The sequence below is a fragment of the Manis pentadactyla genome, chromosome 10, assembly GCF_030020395.1.
Source record: "Manis pentadactyla isolate mManPen7 chromosome 10, mManPen7.hap1, whole genome shotgun sequence".
Classification (NCBI taxonomy): domain Eukaryota; kingdom Metazoa; phylum Chordata; class Mammalia; order Pholidota; family Manidae; genus Manis; species Manis pentadactyla.
In genome coordinates, this window is record NC_080028.1 from 127,770,891 (window position 1) to 127,784,902 (window position 14,012).

Below are 14,012 nucleotides of genomic sequence, written 5' to 3' on the forward strand. Positions count from 1 at the left end.
GACGTGGGGGGCCAAGCGGCTGTGACCAAGTAGAGTCACATCTGTGTTTGGAAAGGGGGCCCAGGGGAGGGACTCCAGGCAGGAGGGCCCTCAGGGCCTTTCTGATGCTGTTTGCATTGCAGGTCTCCCCCAGGCCAGGCCAGGCTGAAGTTCAGGGTGGCTCCTGGTGAAAGTGCTGCCCCAGCAGGTGACAGGCAGGATTCCTACTCCGCATGAACTGGGTCTCTGTTCCCCCCCACGGGCCCAGAGCACAGGGATACAGGAAGGAATCCCCCTTGTCCTTTATTCAGGTCAGTCAGCGAAGCCCCCCGCCAGCCCCAGCCCTTCTCCTTGCAGGAGGCCAGAGGCCGGGCAGTGTGGCCCTGAGCGGGCCGGCATCCTCAGTCCATCCTCAGGCCCGGCCCCTCGGTCTGGGCAGGGGTGTGGCTCCACCCGCTGGCCCTGGTTTCCCTGCATGTGGGGCTGGGGAAGCACCATCTCTGGAGGCCGTGGTGCAGGTGCCCTGGGAGCAATCCCGGCCGGGCCCCCGGGTGCCCCAGTACAGCAGCCACAGGAGGCCGGAGGGCAGGGCCACGGCGAGTGGCAGGCACCCTGGGTGGGCTGGTGGGCTGCCTGTGGGTGGACGCAGAGGGAGCACCGTCAGGTCCGCTGGTGGCCCCGGCCTTGCAGCCCCTCGGGGCTCGGGCTCACGCCATCCCTGCGGGAAGCCTGCTGTTCTGGGCCTTGACAGGGAACTCAGAGCTCCCCCCGCCCCACCTCCTGCTGCTTAGTGGGGTCTGGAGGGGGTTTGTGTCCGTTGGTAACTCAGCAGGTGCTGGAGTGAAGCCAGCATCACTCAGGGCCACCGAGGCAGCCAGGAGTACAAGATGGAGCACGACCCCAGAAACTAGCCGGGGGTCTGCAGAGGCTGGGCATGGGGCTGGGGAGCGGGGGCTTGGGGACGTACCCGAGGTAGAGGCAGCATTCCCGGGCCGGCCTGTGGTGGGGGCTGGATGGGGCCCCCAAGGGGTGGTGTTGGGGGTCCTGGTGGTCGAGCGGGCTGGGCCGGTGGGGCCAGTGGCGTCCGTGTCCAGGCCCAGCTCGCCCAGGGCTGACCTGTTGAGGCTGCGGAGCCAGGAGCTGACGGTTGGGTGGCTACGGGCCTTCTGCAGGTCCCCCACGTTCTGGCCCAGCAGCGTGGTCACACTGCCCACACTCAGGCTCTGCGGGGGGGAAGGGTGGGGGCTGTGGGGAGCGGACGGTGGGAAACTGCAGGGCAGCGCTTGGTCTAGGAGTGCGCGCAGGGGACACCTGGCAGGACCGCCTTTGCACGCCCTGGCTTCTGGCTTCAGGTCGCTCGGGACCTGCGGGGTCAGCTTGGGGCTGCCCAGGCCTGGCCAGCCCTGCCCCACTCCCCTGGCGGGGCAGCCCCGGGGCTCACCTGCAGCACTTGGGGGTTCAGGTTGGTGAAGGTGTCAATGTCCATGGAGACGTTCGCCTGGGCCAGGTGCTGCAGCTCCTCCGCGGGGGCTCCGCCTAGGGGCCGGGCAGCGGTGAGAGGGGGCGGGCGGCGCCCCAGAGGAGGGGAGCCCCGCATGCTGGGCAGGGTCTCACCGAGGTAGGGGCGCATGAAGCGGTAGTAGGCGGCTGTGGTCCCGGCACTGCCGAAGGCCTCTCGGGCCTTGGCATAGAGCACGTCCTTCCGGCTCTGAGGGCAGGAGGAGATGTCCAGGGCCCCGGCCAGCCTGGGGGAGGGGTGAGGCTGGTGGGCAGGCTGGGAGCCCCTCAAGCTCCGGATGGCGGGGCCGGGTCTGCTCCCTGAACCACACTCGCCTCTGGCCCTCTGAATGGGCTGAAACGCGTCTCCCCAACATTCATGTTCACCTAAGGCCTCAGAATGTGACCTTATCTGGAAATGGGGTCTTTCCTATTTGTAGATGTAAACAAGATGAGGTCCTATGGAATGAGGGCGAGCCCCAGATCTAGCGATGGTGTCATGAGGGAGAGGAAATGTGGGCAGGCCCGGAGGAGGCTGTGCCCCGTGGAGCAGGGACTGGGTGATGGGACGCCAGCCGGGGAAAGTCACCCGGCCGCAGCAGGGGCTGGGGGGCTGGGAGGGAGCCTTCCTGGGGGCTTCAGAGCGAGTGCGGCCCTGCCACACCTTGAGTTCGGGCTCCTGGCCTCGCGCCACCACTCTGAGTGGCTCTTTACTGGCCGTAGGAAAGACAGCCCTCTGGGGGCCTGGCCTGGGCACCCCCTGACCTTCCGTGGCTGAGGCATGGAGCTGGCTCCAGGGAGTGGGTGGCAGGCTCACCGGAACTCCGAGGCCCTGATGGCCCGAATCTGCAGGGGGCTCATCCAGCAGAGACGGGCACCCCCGATGGCTACGAGCAGGGGTCCGGTGAGGGTGCCATTATGGTCCAGGAACTTCTGCAGCACAGCCTGGGGATGGGGCTGCGTCAGTGGGGCCAGGTCGGTAGGCCCCCTGCCGGCCCCCTGCTGCCCTCACCTCGGTCTGGTTGTCCAGGGCCACATCGGGGGCCAGCAGGGCCGTGACTGTGTCCCTGGAGGTGATGTTCCACTGGCCGATCTCGGCGCGAGAGTAGAGGTACACCAGCGAGGCGATGACCCGCAGCTGCTCCTCGGGGACCCCGCTCGGGTAGATCTGAGGCCAGCGAGGCGAGGGTCAGGCCGCGTCCGGCGCTTGCCCACCCGCCTCCTCCCGAGCTCGCCCCCGCGCACTCGAGCCAGCTTGGCCTTGACGACGCGCTGGCACTCGGCGGGCAGGGGCTGCTGTAGCAAGGGCTCCAGGTTGGCCCTGAGCACATGGCCGCCCAGGCAGCCCTCGAGCTGTGAGCAGCTATAGCGCACCAGGAAGAGGTCGTCGCGCAGCGTGGCTGCGGAGATGCTGCCACGAGTGCAGGGGCTCCCTGTGGCTGGGGCGCAGAGGCGGTGTTGGGAGCTGCGGGCCTGGGGCCTCACCTCTCTCCTGACCTTGGTGGGTCTCTCTGACTCTCCCCCCAAGCTCGATGCCCAGCCAAGAACTTGGTACTGACCTTGACCTTGACTCCTAACCCCGGCCTCGCTGGACTCCCACTCCCCCAAGGCTGGGCGCAGACCCTGGGCTGTGGTCAGGAGGGCCACGCTCAGGAGGTCCTCACCTGTCTCAGGTGCCCCACCCTGGGGCCAGCAGCCCAGAGCAGGGAGGGGTGCAGCCCAGCCATGGTGGCCACACTGACCTGTGCCTCGCTTGGGCCGGAGGGGCGCCACCTTGGCCTCGGCCTCCAGGAAGCCCGTGACGAAGCGCCTGGCATCGCGCTGGCTGAGCTGGCCTGCCCGGCACATGGCCACCATGCTGCCAAAGAAGTCCAGGCCCACGACCTGGCAGGGTGGGCATGGAGACCCCGCACCCTGGGGAGGGACCGTCAGCTCCCACCCCACAGACAGGAGCCCACAAGGCCTGCCCTCAGGCCTGTCCATGCCAACGCCCGCCCCCTGCACCTCTGCACCCCTGCACTCTGGCTGCCCAGCCCAGCACGCAGTCTTACCTCCCGAACCTGCACCCACAGGCCGGGGCTGATGTAGGTGGCCAGGGGTCCCAGAGCCTGCAACCCCTCGACGTTCCAGGAGCCCGGGGGCCTGGTGTGTGGGAAGCGGGGACTGTGTTGGGGCCCAGCAGTGCCCAGCCCCTGGACGCTGCGTACCCTTCCTGAGCACACAGTTCCTGGGCTGCCCAGCTGACTCCCCAACCCCAGATGTCAGGAGATGGGAACTGCGGGGCCAGCACCCCTAAACCTGTGCTCCAAAGGCTGCAGGGTCAGAATGGGGCTGTGAACTGGGGTCAGAGGTCCAGAGTCAACATCTGCAACCTCCTGGGCCCAACCACAGGCTGTCGCCTGTCTCATCCTGAGGAGGGGAGGACTGGGTGGAGGCTGCCGGCCCCTGCCCACCCAAGCGTGGTCCTCCCACTGGCCAGTAGTGTGTTGAGGGCAGCCTGCTGGGTGGTGGTCAGCCGGGGGCAGTGCTGCAGATTCTGAAGCACGCAGGGGTCTGCGGCCACGAGGCGGGATGCGTCCAGGTCGCACACCAGGACTCCGAGGAACAGCAGGTCGGAGGCGCTGAGCCGGGGGTGTGGCCCCCCCTGTGGGACAGCTGGTCAACGTGGGCCGGCCCCCACACCTGCCCTCCCTCCCGTCCCGGCCTGCCTGCGGGCCCTACCAGGCAGGCCAGGGCCATATGCTGCAGGGCGGCCCTCTGGTCCGGCAGGTTGGCCAGCAGCTCCGTGTGCCCCTGGGCGGCGCGGCGTGTGAAGGCCCGGCGGTCAGCTTTCCTCACCTGTGTCAGGCTGTGGGCGGGTCGGGGGGCTGGCAGGAGGGCAAGGCCCAGCTGGGGGTCCTCTGGGGTGGCCTGGTGTCCCCAGGACTGCAGGGGAGGCGTGCTCAGCCTGCTCCAGCCCGGACTCGGGGTTACTCACTTGTAGAAGAGCAGCAGGTCGGGGGGGTGGAGTGCAAAGTCATCCTGGAGGCCATGCCAGGTAGCCAGGTTGGCCAGGCAGCTGAGCTGGGCAGGCAAGGTGGGCGTCACTCCCTCACTGGCCTGGGACCCGCCCACCTCCTCCCCCGTCAGGTCAGCAAGGGGCCTCCCTGGCCTGCCCTCTGCCCCTGGACCTCGTGTCTTCCTCCCCCAGACCACCTCCACATCAGGAACAGTCAAGCCTGGCTGGAACGCCCGCCCCACAGCATCCAGACCCTCTTGCCCACCCCCAGCCCCCTGCACTGCGGCGGCTCACAGAGGGCCTGTTTACACCAATGCCACCCCTGCTTCTACTTCTTGTCTGACTTGGCCGGCTTTAAGGTTGTTTCAGATTTATTACTAACTTTATATTGAGACAGAATGATAGCTTTTCTTTTTTCCTTGTTTTAAACTCAGGAGCAGGCAATGCTTGGGTCAGCGTGGGCCGAGGTGGGCTCAGGCAGCTTCTCTCGAAGCCCAGGTCGGGGAGGGGCCGTGGGCCGGAAGGCCCCCCTGGGGGTGTGGAGGACCCACCACGGTGTGCCGGACGGAGGCAGGAAGGGGCCAGCACAGGCCTGGTGGACAAGGCCTCACCCGAGCCAGACGGGAGGAGGGGGTCTGAGGACAATTGGCCAGAAGTCATGGAAATGGTCCAAAGTGGGCCATGCTGGAGGAAGGGGAGACAGCCTCAGGGGCCAGCCTTGTGCTCGCCGAGGAGACTTCTGAGGCTGCTGTGAAGTCCGCACTGGCTCAGAGACGGCTGCCTGCAGGGCCCCCAGCGCAGCCCTCTGTGCTCCGCCTGGCTTGTTCTGCGACCAAGCTACCGGGCCCAACCCTGGCTGGCCTGCATCCTTGCTGGGGATGCCCTCCCTTCCTGCTTGCCTCCTGGCCCCCTCTGGGGAGCCTGCCGTTGCCTCCGACACCCCAACACCCCAGCCCAATCTCTCTAGCCACAGCCACTCACCTGCCAGGCTTTGAGGAGCACCTGCTGTGAGTCCATCCTCCTGATCAGAGCCGAAAGCTGGTCCCGGGGCAGCTGGCTGGCCGGCTGGCACCAGAAGCCTTGCAGGATGGAGGTGTTGGCACTATGTGGAAGGGAGGCGGTGGTGAGGGGCGGCTTAGCCTGCACATGTGGGATGGAGGCCAGACTTCCTAGTGCAGAGGGCATGAGACTTGCGAAGTGTGGCAGGGTGCTGGGGCTCCTGCCTCACCCGTGCACTCACCCTGCACAAGCACCGGCTGGTGCCAGGCTCTGAGCCATGAACTGGGCTCAAACGTGGCCCCTGCCCAGGCTCCTGAGGCCCAGTGCCAGCAGGCTCCACAGTCCCAGTGATGGCTGGGGGTTTGGAGGACATGTGGCCCAGGCACCTGCCATGGGAAGGGGTCTCATGGGACTTTATCCTGGGCCTGGCTGGTCCAACTTGAGCTCCAGCCCCGCCTGATGGGTCAAGAGACTCATCAATTGACTGACGGCTGATCAATGACCTGCAACCCCCAAGAAGGGGAGGATGGCAGAGCCCACATGTGAGACCCCACCCGCCCCCCGGCAGTGCCTGGAAATGACCGAGTCTGGGGACTGAGAGGCCCGCAGAGCCCTGGGGCAGAAGGAAGGGAGCAGAGAGGACTCAGGAGCAGTGGGGGGCACAGGGGACCCTGGCTCTGCCACCTGTGGCAGCTGGGCCATGTGGGGAAAAGGTCAGTGAGAGGGGCTGGCACGGCCAGGGCCCCACCGGCTGGAGCTGGGAGAGGGTGCCCCACTATGGCTGCACCTGGGCTGCCGTGTGCAGCCCTGGAGATGGTTCGCAGCCCCAGCCACAGGAAATGGGCTTTGTGCGCTGGGAGCGCAGGGGGGGCTGGCACTCACCTGGCCCACAGGTCAGCCCTGCTGGCGTCCGACTCTCCCTGGGGACGAGGGCAGTGGGCAGTGAGCCACACGAGGAGGGTGAGGCCGGGGCTCACCAAGGCACCTGGAACAGAACCGGCTGTGAGCAGCCCCAGCCCTAACTGGTGGGTGCCGGTGTGAGGCACCCAGCGTGGGCCTGCCAGGGCTCCCACGTCCCCCCAGCGTGCTTCTGACTGCCCCCGCATGGAGATCACACGGCCCTGGTCACCTGGGTAGGCCAGCCTGGCCGGAGCGTGGTGTGAACGTGTGTGTGTGTCTGACTGGGTGAACGTGTTGTGTGTGACAGGGTGTCTGACTGTAGACATATCTGTCTAGCATGAATGGTATGTACACACAAGATGGGGTATGCATGTGTGCACTGGGGCACACGTGTGTGTCGGGTGGGATGGCAGCATGCACACATCATGTGTGTGCATCTGTAGCTGGTGGTGTGTGCCTGAGTGTGGGTCTGGAAGAATGTGCACACATATGTAATGGCCCGTACTAAACGACCACACATGTGGTGACATACATGTGTGCAGACAGTGTGTGCCCATGCGTGTGCACCTGGCTGGTGTGTCACGCGTAAACGCCTCCGCCCACCCCTCACCCTCCCAGGCTCTGTCCTCACTATCTGGGCCCTGAGACCCCCTGGCAGCGGGACTGGAGTCAGCAGCCATCCCATCCCGACCCCCTCCCAGTTCTGGCCGCCCCTTGTCCATGGCTCATCCCCTCCAGGACGCCCTGGCCTAGCCCGGACTGTGCCAGCCCTGCCCTCTTCCTTCCCGTCCCTGACCCCCAGCAGACGGGGGTCCCTGGGGCAGGGCTCAGTTCAGGCTCAGGGGGCAGGGCGTGAGAGCACAAGGACCCTCACGTCTGTCATGATGCAGGGGGTCCGCTGTCCCAGCCCCGTCATCTCACCTGCTCTGCGGCCCATGGCTATGTGGTGTATGGCAGTTGTCCTGGCAGCAGGGTGCTGGGGTCACAGATAGTGGATCCAGGGCAAGCTGGAGAGGAGATAGGAGGTGATGGGGCCGCCCTCCCTTCACCTCAGCACAGGCACAGAGGTCCAGGGTCATGCAGGTGGGCGCCGTGCCTGGTGGGCAATCCGGCTGTAGGCTGCAGCTGCAGCTTGTCTTTGGGGAGGAGCACACCCCACAAACAATGCGTCTTTGGGGAGGGGCAGGAGGGGGAGCGGGGCCAAATCCCAGGGCCTTTCTTATCACAGGTTGGGGCCCAGGGGACCCGCGGGCTGTGTGTCTCCAACAGCTACCTGGGCGGGGGCCGCCTTGCTGGTGAGTTCCCGCAGGCAGCTGGGGGTGGGGGGTCTTGTGGCTTTTCCCCCAGGCCTGGGCTGCCCTGGTAGTTCCTTCCTCGAGGGCCTCAGGCCCAGGCCACAGCCCCCGGCAGCCCTGGCCGGGTGCAGACCGACCCTAGGGACCAAGACGTGGTGTCCTGGGAGGCAAGGGCACTGGGTATCCTTGCAGTCTGACGACTCAAGGTGCGGTGGGCTCCTGGACCCTGCACGGCTCAGAAGGCATGCCTGGGAGCTACCGCCCACCGCAGGGGAACAAACAGGCTCCAAGGGGATCAGCTGCCTGCCGGGGCTGCACAGAGGCTAGACTCACAGCCGGGGCCCCGCGGCTCCAGCTGGTCGTGCTCCCCTCCCGCCTCCCATCCCTCACCTGAGCGTGACCGTCTGGGGTCGAGGGAAGCTGCTCTGGGTCCCAGCAGCTGTCGCATCCAGGGGAAGTAGACCAGGTGCCCAGTGCTGCAGATACGCAGGGTCCAGACCACCGAGCCCGTCAGCCCCTGCAGCTGGGCGCCAGCACACAGGCGTGTGGCAGGGTAGGGACGCTGGGGTCCCTGCTCCCCTCCATGCCCCCCTCACCCAGTGTTCTGCCACATGCTACTGCAGCAACGTCCGCCAGACGGATGCGTAGGGGAGGGGAGGGGCCGGTGCTGTGCCAGGTGACGCTGCTGTCAGCCCCTGGGGCCCCTGGCACAGCAGGCACCTGCTCCCCAGCCCCGGGGGTGTGGGAGGCTGAGCTCACGGTTGGCGGCTGCCCAGTGCACATCCCTCCCCACCTGAGGGCTGTGTGTGTGCGTGTCTTCCCGCACTGTGTGTACATACATCTATGGGCATGTGTGACGTGCACACCCCCTGCAGGGTATTTGGCACACGCGGACCCAATGTGGAACAGGGTCTAGCAGCACGCGTGGTGTTTCTTTCTCCGGGTGCTAGAGCTCTGAGCCAGGCATGCACGTCCACGTGTGTGCTGTGGGCCAGGAGGGTACATAGGACCTGGGCATGAGCCTCTGTCCTCCTGGGCTAGATGCCCATGGAAGCTGGAAGCGTTTTCCACAGCTGAGGTGAGTGGGGGCAGGGGGGTTCACTCGATAGTGTGGTCTCCACCACCCCAGGGCCCCTTGGGTGGGGCTGGAGAGGACTCCCCACAGGCTAGTGGGTGGCGGGAACAGGAAAAGGCCCACATGTGCAGGAGACCAGGTGTTGGCCAGCCGGCTGCAGGCTCGGCCTCTAGGGCAGCCCCAGGCCCAGGCCAGACAGACTGCAGAAGAGAGCAGTTGCTGGGTTGTGGACAGTCACAGCCTGCCCCCAAGTCTCCAGTCTAGTCTCAGTGAACCCCACAGCCACATCACCCATCTTAAAGATGGGGAAACAGAGGGGCTGAGTGACCTGCTCATGGCCATATGGCACCGAGTGGGGCATGGGATCGCTGGATGGACCCCTGTGGCAGGGCTGGGTGCCTGTGTGTGCTCCGGGCCTTCCAGCATCACTGGGGTGGTGCCTACCAGCTCACGTGCCCCAGGAGCTGGCCCGGCATGGGTCTGCACCATGCTTTCCCTGGGCCGAGCCCTGCCTGTTGAGTGCTTGCCATCCTCCACCAGGAAACTGCCCAATTCCTACGCCCTCCCAAGCTGCCTACCCACAGCCAGGGTGTGGGGTGGGTGGGCTGAGGGCCCTGTGTCTGAGCCCAAGGGCCACAGCGCGGGTAGATGCAGCCCACTGCAGGGAGTGGGCGTGGCTATGACTGGTGGGTGGCTCTCTGGGTCCTGGGGGCCTCCAGAGGCCGATGGGGCTTTCTTTTCAGGGGGGCAGCTGGGCTGGCAGTGGGGTAGCGCCTACCTGGGCCCTTGACCACCCTGTCATCCTGCCTTCCCCCCTTCCATGGCTTCCTGCCTGCCTATGCAGCCACCTGGCTGCTTGCTTCAGGCTTGGCCTGTGGGCCCCAAGCTAGGCCAGTATGTCCGGACCAGGGCTCTCTGCTGTCCTGCAGGCCCCACTCTGGCCAGGAGTCCCCATACTGCGGGTGGCGAGCCTCCCCAAGGGCCCAACCCCATGGCCGACCTCCTGGTGCCTCCCAGCCACCTGGCACTGGGCGGTTGGCTGGAGCCAGGGCATCGCAGCCCATACGGGGGCTGCACCTTCACGCTCCCACTGGGTCGGGGGCAGTCCTGCCGGGAAGTGGGGCTGGGCCTTGGCTGCAGATGTGAAGGGTAGGTGGGTGGGCTGCCCCATTCCCCAGCCTCACGGGCAGCTTCCTGGGGCCCGGTGTGGGAAGGACAGCAGTGAGACCTGCTCCCAGTTCTAGAAGGGCCTGCATGGAGGGCACTGAGTGGACCATCTGCTGAAAGCATCCAACTTGGCCCCTGAAAGGGGCTGCTGGACTCCTTGGTGGGCTCTGCAAGGCAGCCTGGAGACAGGTGCTTCCCTTTGCTGGCATGATCAATATTCTCGGAGTTCAGGCCCTCTGCCCCAGGGGGCCACAGAGGGAGCCCCCGGCCTTCCTCACACAGGGCCAGTCACTGGGGGACAGGAAAGGAGACCTGGCCACCCTTTGGGATGTTCTGTGGCAGTGGGGGCGGTGTGTGTGTGTGTGTGAGTCCCCGGGAGGAAGGGCTGTCAGGGTGGCCCTGACTCAGCCCCAGTCCCTGGGCCCAGACCCCGAGAGATGCCAGCAGGTGGGAAGCAACTTGGTGGGTCCAGGGGAACAGGGACACAGGACTTCCAAGTCACTGCAGGCCACAGAGGACAGAGCAGGACCCGGGCTCAGCAGTGACCCCGTGTGGCGGCAGCAGTGGGCATGATGGTGGATAAGCAGCAGCTGTGAAGAAGGCATGGAATGTGGTGGGGTGCATGGGGCATGGAGGTGGGGGGGAGCAGGGCAGGTCTCAGTGAGGTCATGTGCCCCAGGTGGGGGCCGCCGCCAGTGTAACCTGTGGAGCTGGGTGGGCTGAATCAGAATGGGGTCCTATCAGGTCCCCAGCTGGCAAGAAAGGTCATCTGGGCTACTGCTATGGGCACCCTGTCACCCAGGGACCCTCCTGTTACAGGGGTGCAGGGGCCCGGGTCTCTGCAGAAGCCTCTGGCTCCACTGCAGCTGAGATCTGCAGGAACCACAGGCGGGGCTGGTCCAGGAGCCCCATGGCAGGATTGAGGTGACTGCCTGACCAGGCACAGGACCCTGGCATGTGCTGAGACACTGGCAGGGGCCTAAGGCTGGTGTGGGGGCAGTGGCTCTGGGAGGGGCCCTGAGGTTTCAGTGGGCTGCAGGGTGCTCACCAGGTGGGCACAGCCCAGCAAGTGAATTCTGGGGCCTGCTGAGGGCCTGGGCAGAGGTCTGCACAGCGCAGACAGGGGAGCAGGGGCCCAGAGCCCCCACATCAGGCATGTCACGGTTACACAGGGTCAGCCACCCCGCTTTTATTCCAAGTCCCCAGAGCCTGGCTGTGAGGGGTCCTGCAGTGGGCTGGGAGGGATGGAGAAGGTGGGGGCTGGACACCCTGGCTCCCAGGCTGAGGTCTGACAGCCTGCGGCTACTGGGAGCCGCCTGTGAGACCCCACGGGAGCAGTGCTTGCAGAAGGCCCCAAGGAACGGCTCGCGTGGGCCAGACCCACCGAATGCGGTGCTCAGGGTGTGAGGTACACGGAAGTCTGGCAGAGGCAAAGGCACGAGGAAGGACCAGCAGGGCAGAATGGGTCAGCCGTCTGCAAGTGGAGAGGGCCCAGCCAGGCTGGGCTGATGGCGCGGGGTCCTAGCACAGCGGGAAGAACAGGTGCTCTGGGGCATGGGCTGGGGGCCCCCTCCTGGGGAATCTGTGTCTGGCCCCGCCTGCCGGATCCTGTCCAGTCCTGGCTGCTGTAGCAGGGTGGGGCCACACACAGGGACACCTGCCTTGGGTGGCCCCCAGCGCCTAGGGGCCCAGCCTGGCACTCAGCTTTCTGGTCCCAGTGTCCACTCTGACAGCCACTGAAGGCATGAGGCCCGCTGTGCCTCTGTCTCGGGGGGCTTGGCAGGAGGTGATGGGGTTTGGCCGGGTCCAGGCAGGGGTGTGGAGGGGCTGCCGGGCCTGGGACCCCCTTCTGTAGGGTCAGGGGCAGCCCTCAAGGCCTGGACAAGTTGGTCCAGTGGCTGCACCAAGGTCTGGGGGCTCCAGCAGGCATCGAGGGCAGGCACAAAGGGGTCGGGCGTGCAGGCCTCCACACGCTCGGTGGGCGTGGGGATTCTCAGGTAGAAGGCGTGCAGCATCATGCGGAAGGGCTGATCCTCTCGGCCCAAGGCCTGCCCATAGGTCAGGTCCCCCACGACTGGGTGGCCAAGGGCGCTGCAGTGTACTCGCAGCTGGTGCGTCCGGCCTGGGAGTGGGTGGCCGCGTCAGCTGGGGCAGTGCTCTGTTTACCCCCACCCACTCAGGCCATACCCAGCACTGTTCCCCATGGCCTCAGAGCCTCATGTAACCCGTGGGGAGCCCTGTTTCCTGCTACGGAGCAGGACAGCAGAACAGGAGCCAGCTCCTGGGGCAGGGCAGGGCAGGGCAGGGCCAGGGTGGTGCCCAGTGGGCCAGAGGACCCAGCCCACCTGCTCACTACCCTTATACCCAGGCCGGTGCAACCCGGAGTGGGGTGAGATGCTGCAGACCGTGGGACTGAGCGTGCAGCAGGGGGCCGGCCCTGCCAGGGAGGCCTGGGGTGGCCCGGACAGGCTATTCTGCAGCTCTGTCTTGGCATCCCCTCCTGCACAGCAGAGACACCACGGTGCCCTGCGTGAGGAGGCTCTGACCCCAGACGTTCACCACGCAAGGGGCGGGGTGCCCCTGAGGGGACCTGGGCAGCTTCCTGGCCCAGCCCCTGGACACACCTGTGAGGGGCTGCAGCAGTACTTTGGACACCGGGTCCCCTGAGTACAGCCCGTGTTCCAAGACCACCAGCTTCGTGAGGCTTGGTTTGGGGTTCTCACAGCCTGGGGGTGAAGGCAAGCTGTGAGGTGTGGCTGGGCAGTCCTGGGGCCCCGGGTCCCCCGCCCACCCCCCACTGGATGCCCCTGTCCCCATACCCTGTGTGCCCGCGATGCACATGGTGTGGGCCCGCCCCTCCGTGCCGCTCTTGCCAATGGCGTAACTGATGGTAGTCCGGCTTTCCTGGATGTGCCCCCGCACCTGCCGGGCAGGGGATCCCGTGCTGCTCACCTGCCGCTGCTGAGAAGCCAGCCTGACACCCAGGGCCTCCCAAGGCTGAAAGTCCCTCCTCCTCGGGGACTGTTGGCCAGGCCTTACCAGAGCCAGGTAGGCCTTGGTGACAAGTCGCTCCTTGAAGCACTTGTAGGCGCTGCCTGCAGCTGCCTTGTTCAGGGCCACGCAGAGCGCCCCGCTTGTGGAGAAGTCCAGCTGATGGCAGAACCTGGCAGGAGCAGAGGGTCACTGGCGGCTGGCTGAGGGCAGCTGCTGCCCCACGAAGGGCTCGCCGGCCCGGCTCCGTGTACCTGAACCCATAGTAGGTGTCGGGGTCGGCCAGCTCCGGGAAATGGTGCCGCAGCTGCGCCTGGAGGGTCGGCGTGTCACGCCACGCCTTGCTGTCGATTCGCACGTCCCAGTGCTTGTTCACCACCAGGAAGTCGCGGCTCCGGTACATGACGGGCAGGTTCTCCATGCTGCCCGGCTCCATGGCAGGGCCTGCCACGCGCGGCAAGTGTGTGGGGCGGGGGGGGGGTTGTCATGGGGTGCCTGCCCACAGTAGGGTCCTGCCCACCCGGGTGCATATCCCCGCTTCTCAGGGCCCTGGTCTGCGGCCTCCGCCGCTGCCCGTCAGGCACGCCCGCAGACCCGCCGGGCGTCCACCCGCACCCCTAACCCGTAGCTGGGGGCGTCTGGCCAGGATCAGGGAAGCCAGGGCCGCCTGGGCTGGCCGTGGGGCGTCCGCGCAGCCCAGGCCGCGGGAGAAGCAGTCTTGTTCCCGGCCCGCCCAGCGGACTCTGCCTGGACGGTCCCCGACGCGCGACGGGGGCCTTTCCGAAGCCGAGCGGAGCGAGGGGAGGGCCGCGCACCCCTGGCAGGGCAGCGGGGGCCCCGCCTTCCCCCGCCCGCCGCAAATGACGGGCACAGGCCGAGCGGCTCCGGACGCACTCCGCTGCGAGCCCTCGGGTCTCGCACGCCCCGAGACCCACCTGCAGCCGCCGCCGTCCGCGCCTGGGCCGCCGCCCAGCTCCAGCCTCAGTCCCTCCCGAGCCCTTGCCGCGCGCCGCAGGCCGAGTGCAGCCCGGCCCCCGTCCCGCCCCCGACGCGGACGGGCGGCAGTGCCGGCCAATGGAGAGCGCCACGGGCCTGCCGCCCCGACTCCGGC

The 14,012-nt window shown here is 66.8% G+C and overlaps 2 protein-coding genes across 7 annotated transcripts; both read right to left on the reverse strand.

The window, feature by feature from the left end:
• Nucleotides 1-272: 272 nt before the first annotated feature.
• Nucleotides 273-7,405, reverse strand: LOC118927492 (mesothelin-like protein). 5 transcript variants are annotated; one of them, XM_057487749.1, is made up of 15 exons: nt 7,295-7,405; nt 6,356-6,458; nt 5,456-5,576; nt 4,454-4,539; nt 4,198-4,324; nt 3,930-4,120; nt 3,528-3,618; nt 3,219-3,360; nt 2,722-2,915; nt 2,489-2,644; nt 2,294-2,421; nt 1,594-1,724; nt 1,421-1,515; nt 947-1,202; nt 273-612 (listed from the first exon to the last, which is right to left on the reverse strand). In XM_057487749.1, the coding sequence occupies exons 1-15, from the start codon at nt 7,308-7,310 to the stop codon at nt 392-394; spliced, it is 2,058 nt and encodes a 685-aa protein (XP_057343732.1). In that variant the 5' UTR covers nt 7,311-7,405; the 3' UTR covers nt 273-391. The 5 variants fall into 5 exon arrangements, with proteins under 5 accessions (XP_057343732.1, XP_057343731.1, XP_036771700.2 ...); XM_057487748.1 differs by having other exon boundaries at nt 2,294-2,433; XM_036915805.2 differs by having other exon boundaries at nt 1,421-1,724.
• A 3,663-nt stretch (nt 7,406-11,068) lies between these two features.
• Nucleotides 11,069-13,961, reverse strand: RPUSD1 (RNA pseudouridine synthase domain containing 1). 2 transcript variants are annotated; one of them, XM_036915812.2, is made up of 6 exons: nt 13,837-13,961; nt 13,156-13,345; nt 12,950-13,073; nt 12,730-12,832; nt 12,535-12,636; nt 11,069-12,032 (listed from the first exon to the last, which is right to left on the reverse strand). In XM_036915812.2, exons 2-6 carry the CDS (start codon nt 13,335-13,337, stop codon nt 11,611-11,613), a joined length of 933 nt encoding a protein of 310 aa, XP_036771707.2. In that variant the 5' UTR covers nt 13,338-13,345; nt 13,837-13,961; the 3' UTR covers nt 11,069-11,610. The 2 variants fall into 2 exon arrangements, with proteins under 2 accessions (XP_036771707.2, XP_036771708.2); XM_036915813.2 differs by lacking the exon at nt 12,535-12,636.
• Between the last annotated feature and the right edge of the window lie 51 nt (nt 13,962-14,012).

Coding starts and splice junctions, on each gene's coding strand:
- LOC118927492 (XM_036915805.2), bottom strand. Junction 4,540..5,455: donor TGCTCCTCAAAGCCTGGCAG/GTGAGTGGCTGT, acceptor TTGCCTGCCCAG/CTCAGCTGCCTGGCCAACCT. Junction 2,422..2,488: donor CCCTGGACAACCAGACCGAG/GTGAGGGCAGCA, acceptor CCCCATCCCCAG/GCTGTGCTGCAGAAGTTCCT.
- RPUSD1 (XM_036915812.2), bottom strand. CDS start 13,337: ATGGAGCCGGGCAGCATGGAGAACCTGCCCGTCATGTACCGGAGCCGC. Junction 13,074..13,155: donor GACACCTACTATGGGTTCAG/GTACACGGAGCC, acceptor TGCTCCTGCCAG/GTTCTGCCATCAGCTGGACT. Junction 12,033..12,534: donor ACTGCTGCAGCCCCTCACAG/GTGTGTCCAGGG, acceptor ACCCACTCCCAG/GCCGGACGCACCAGCTGCGA.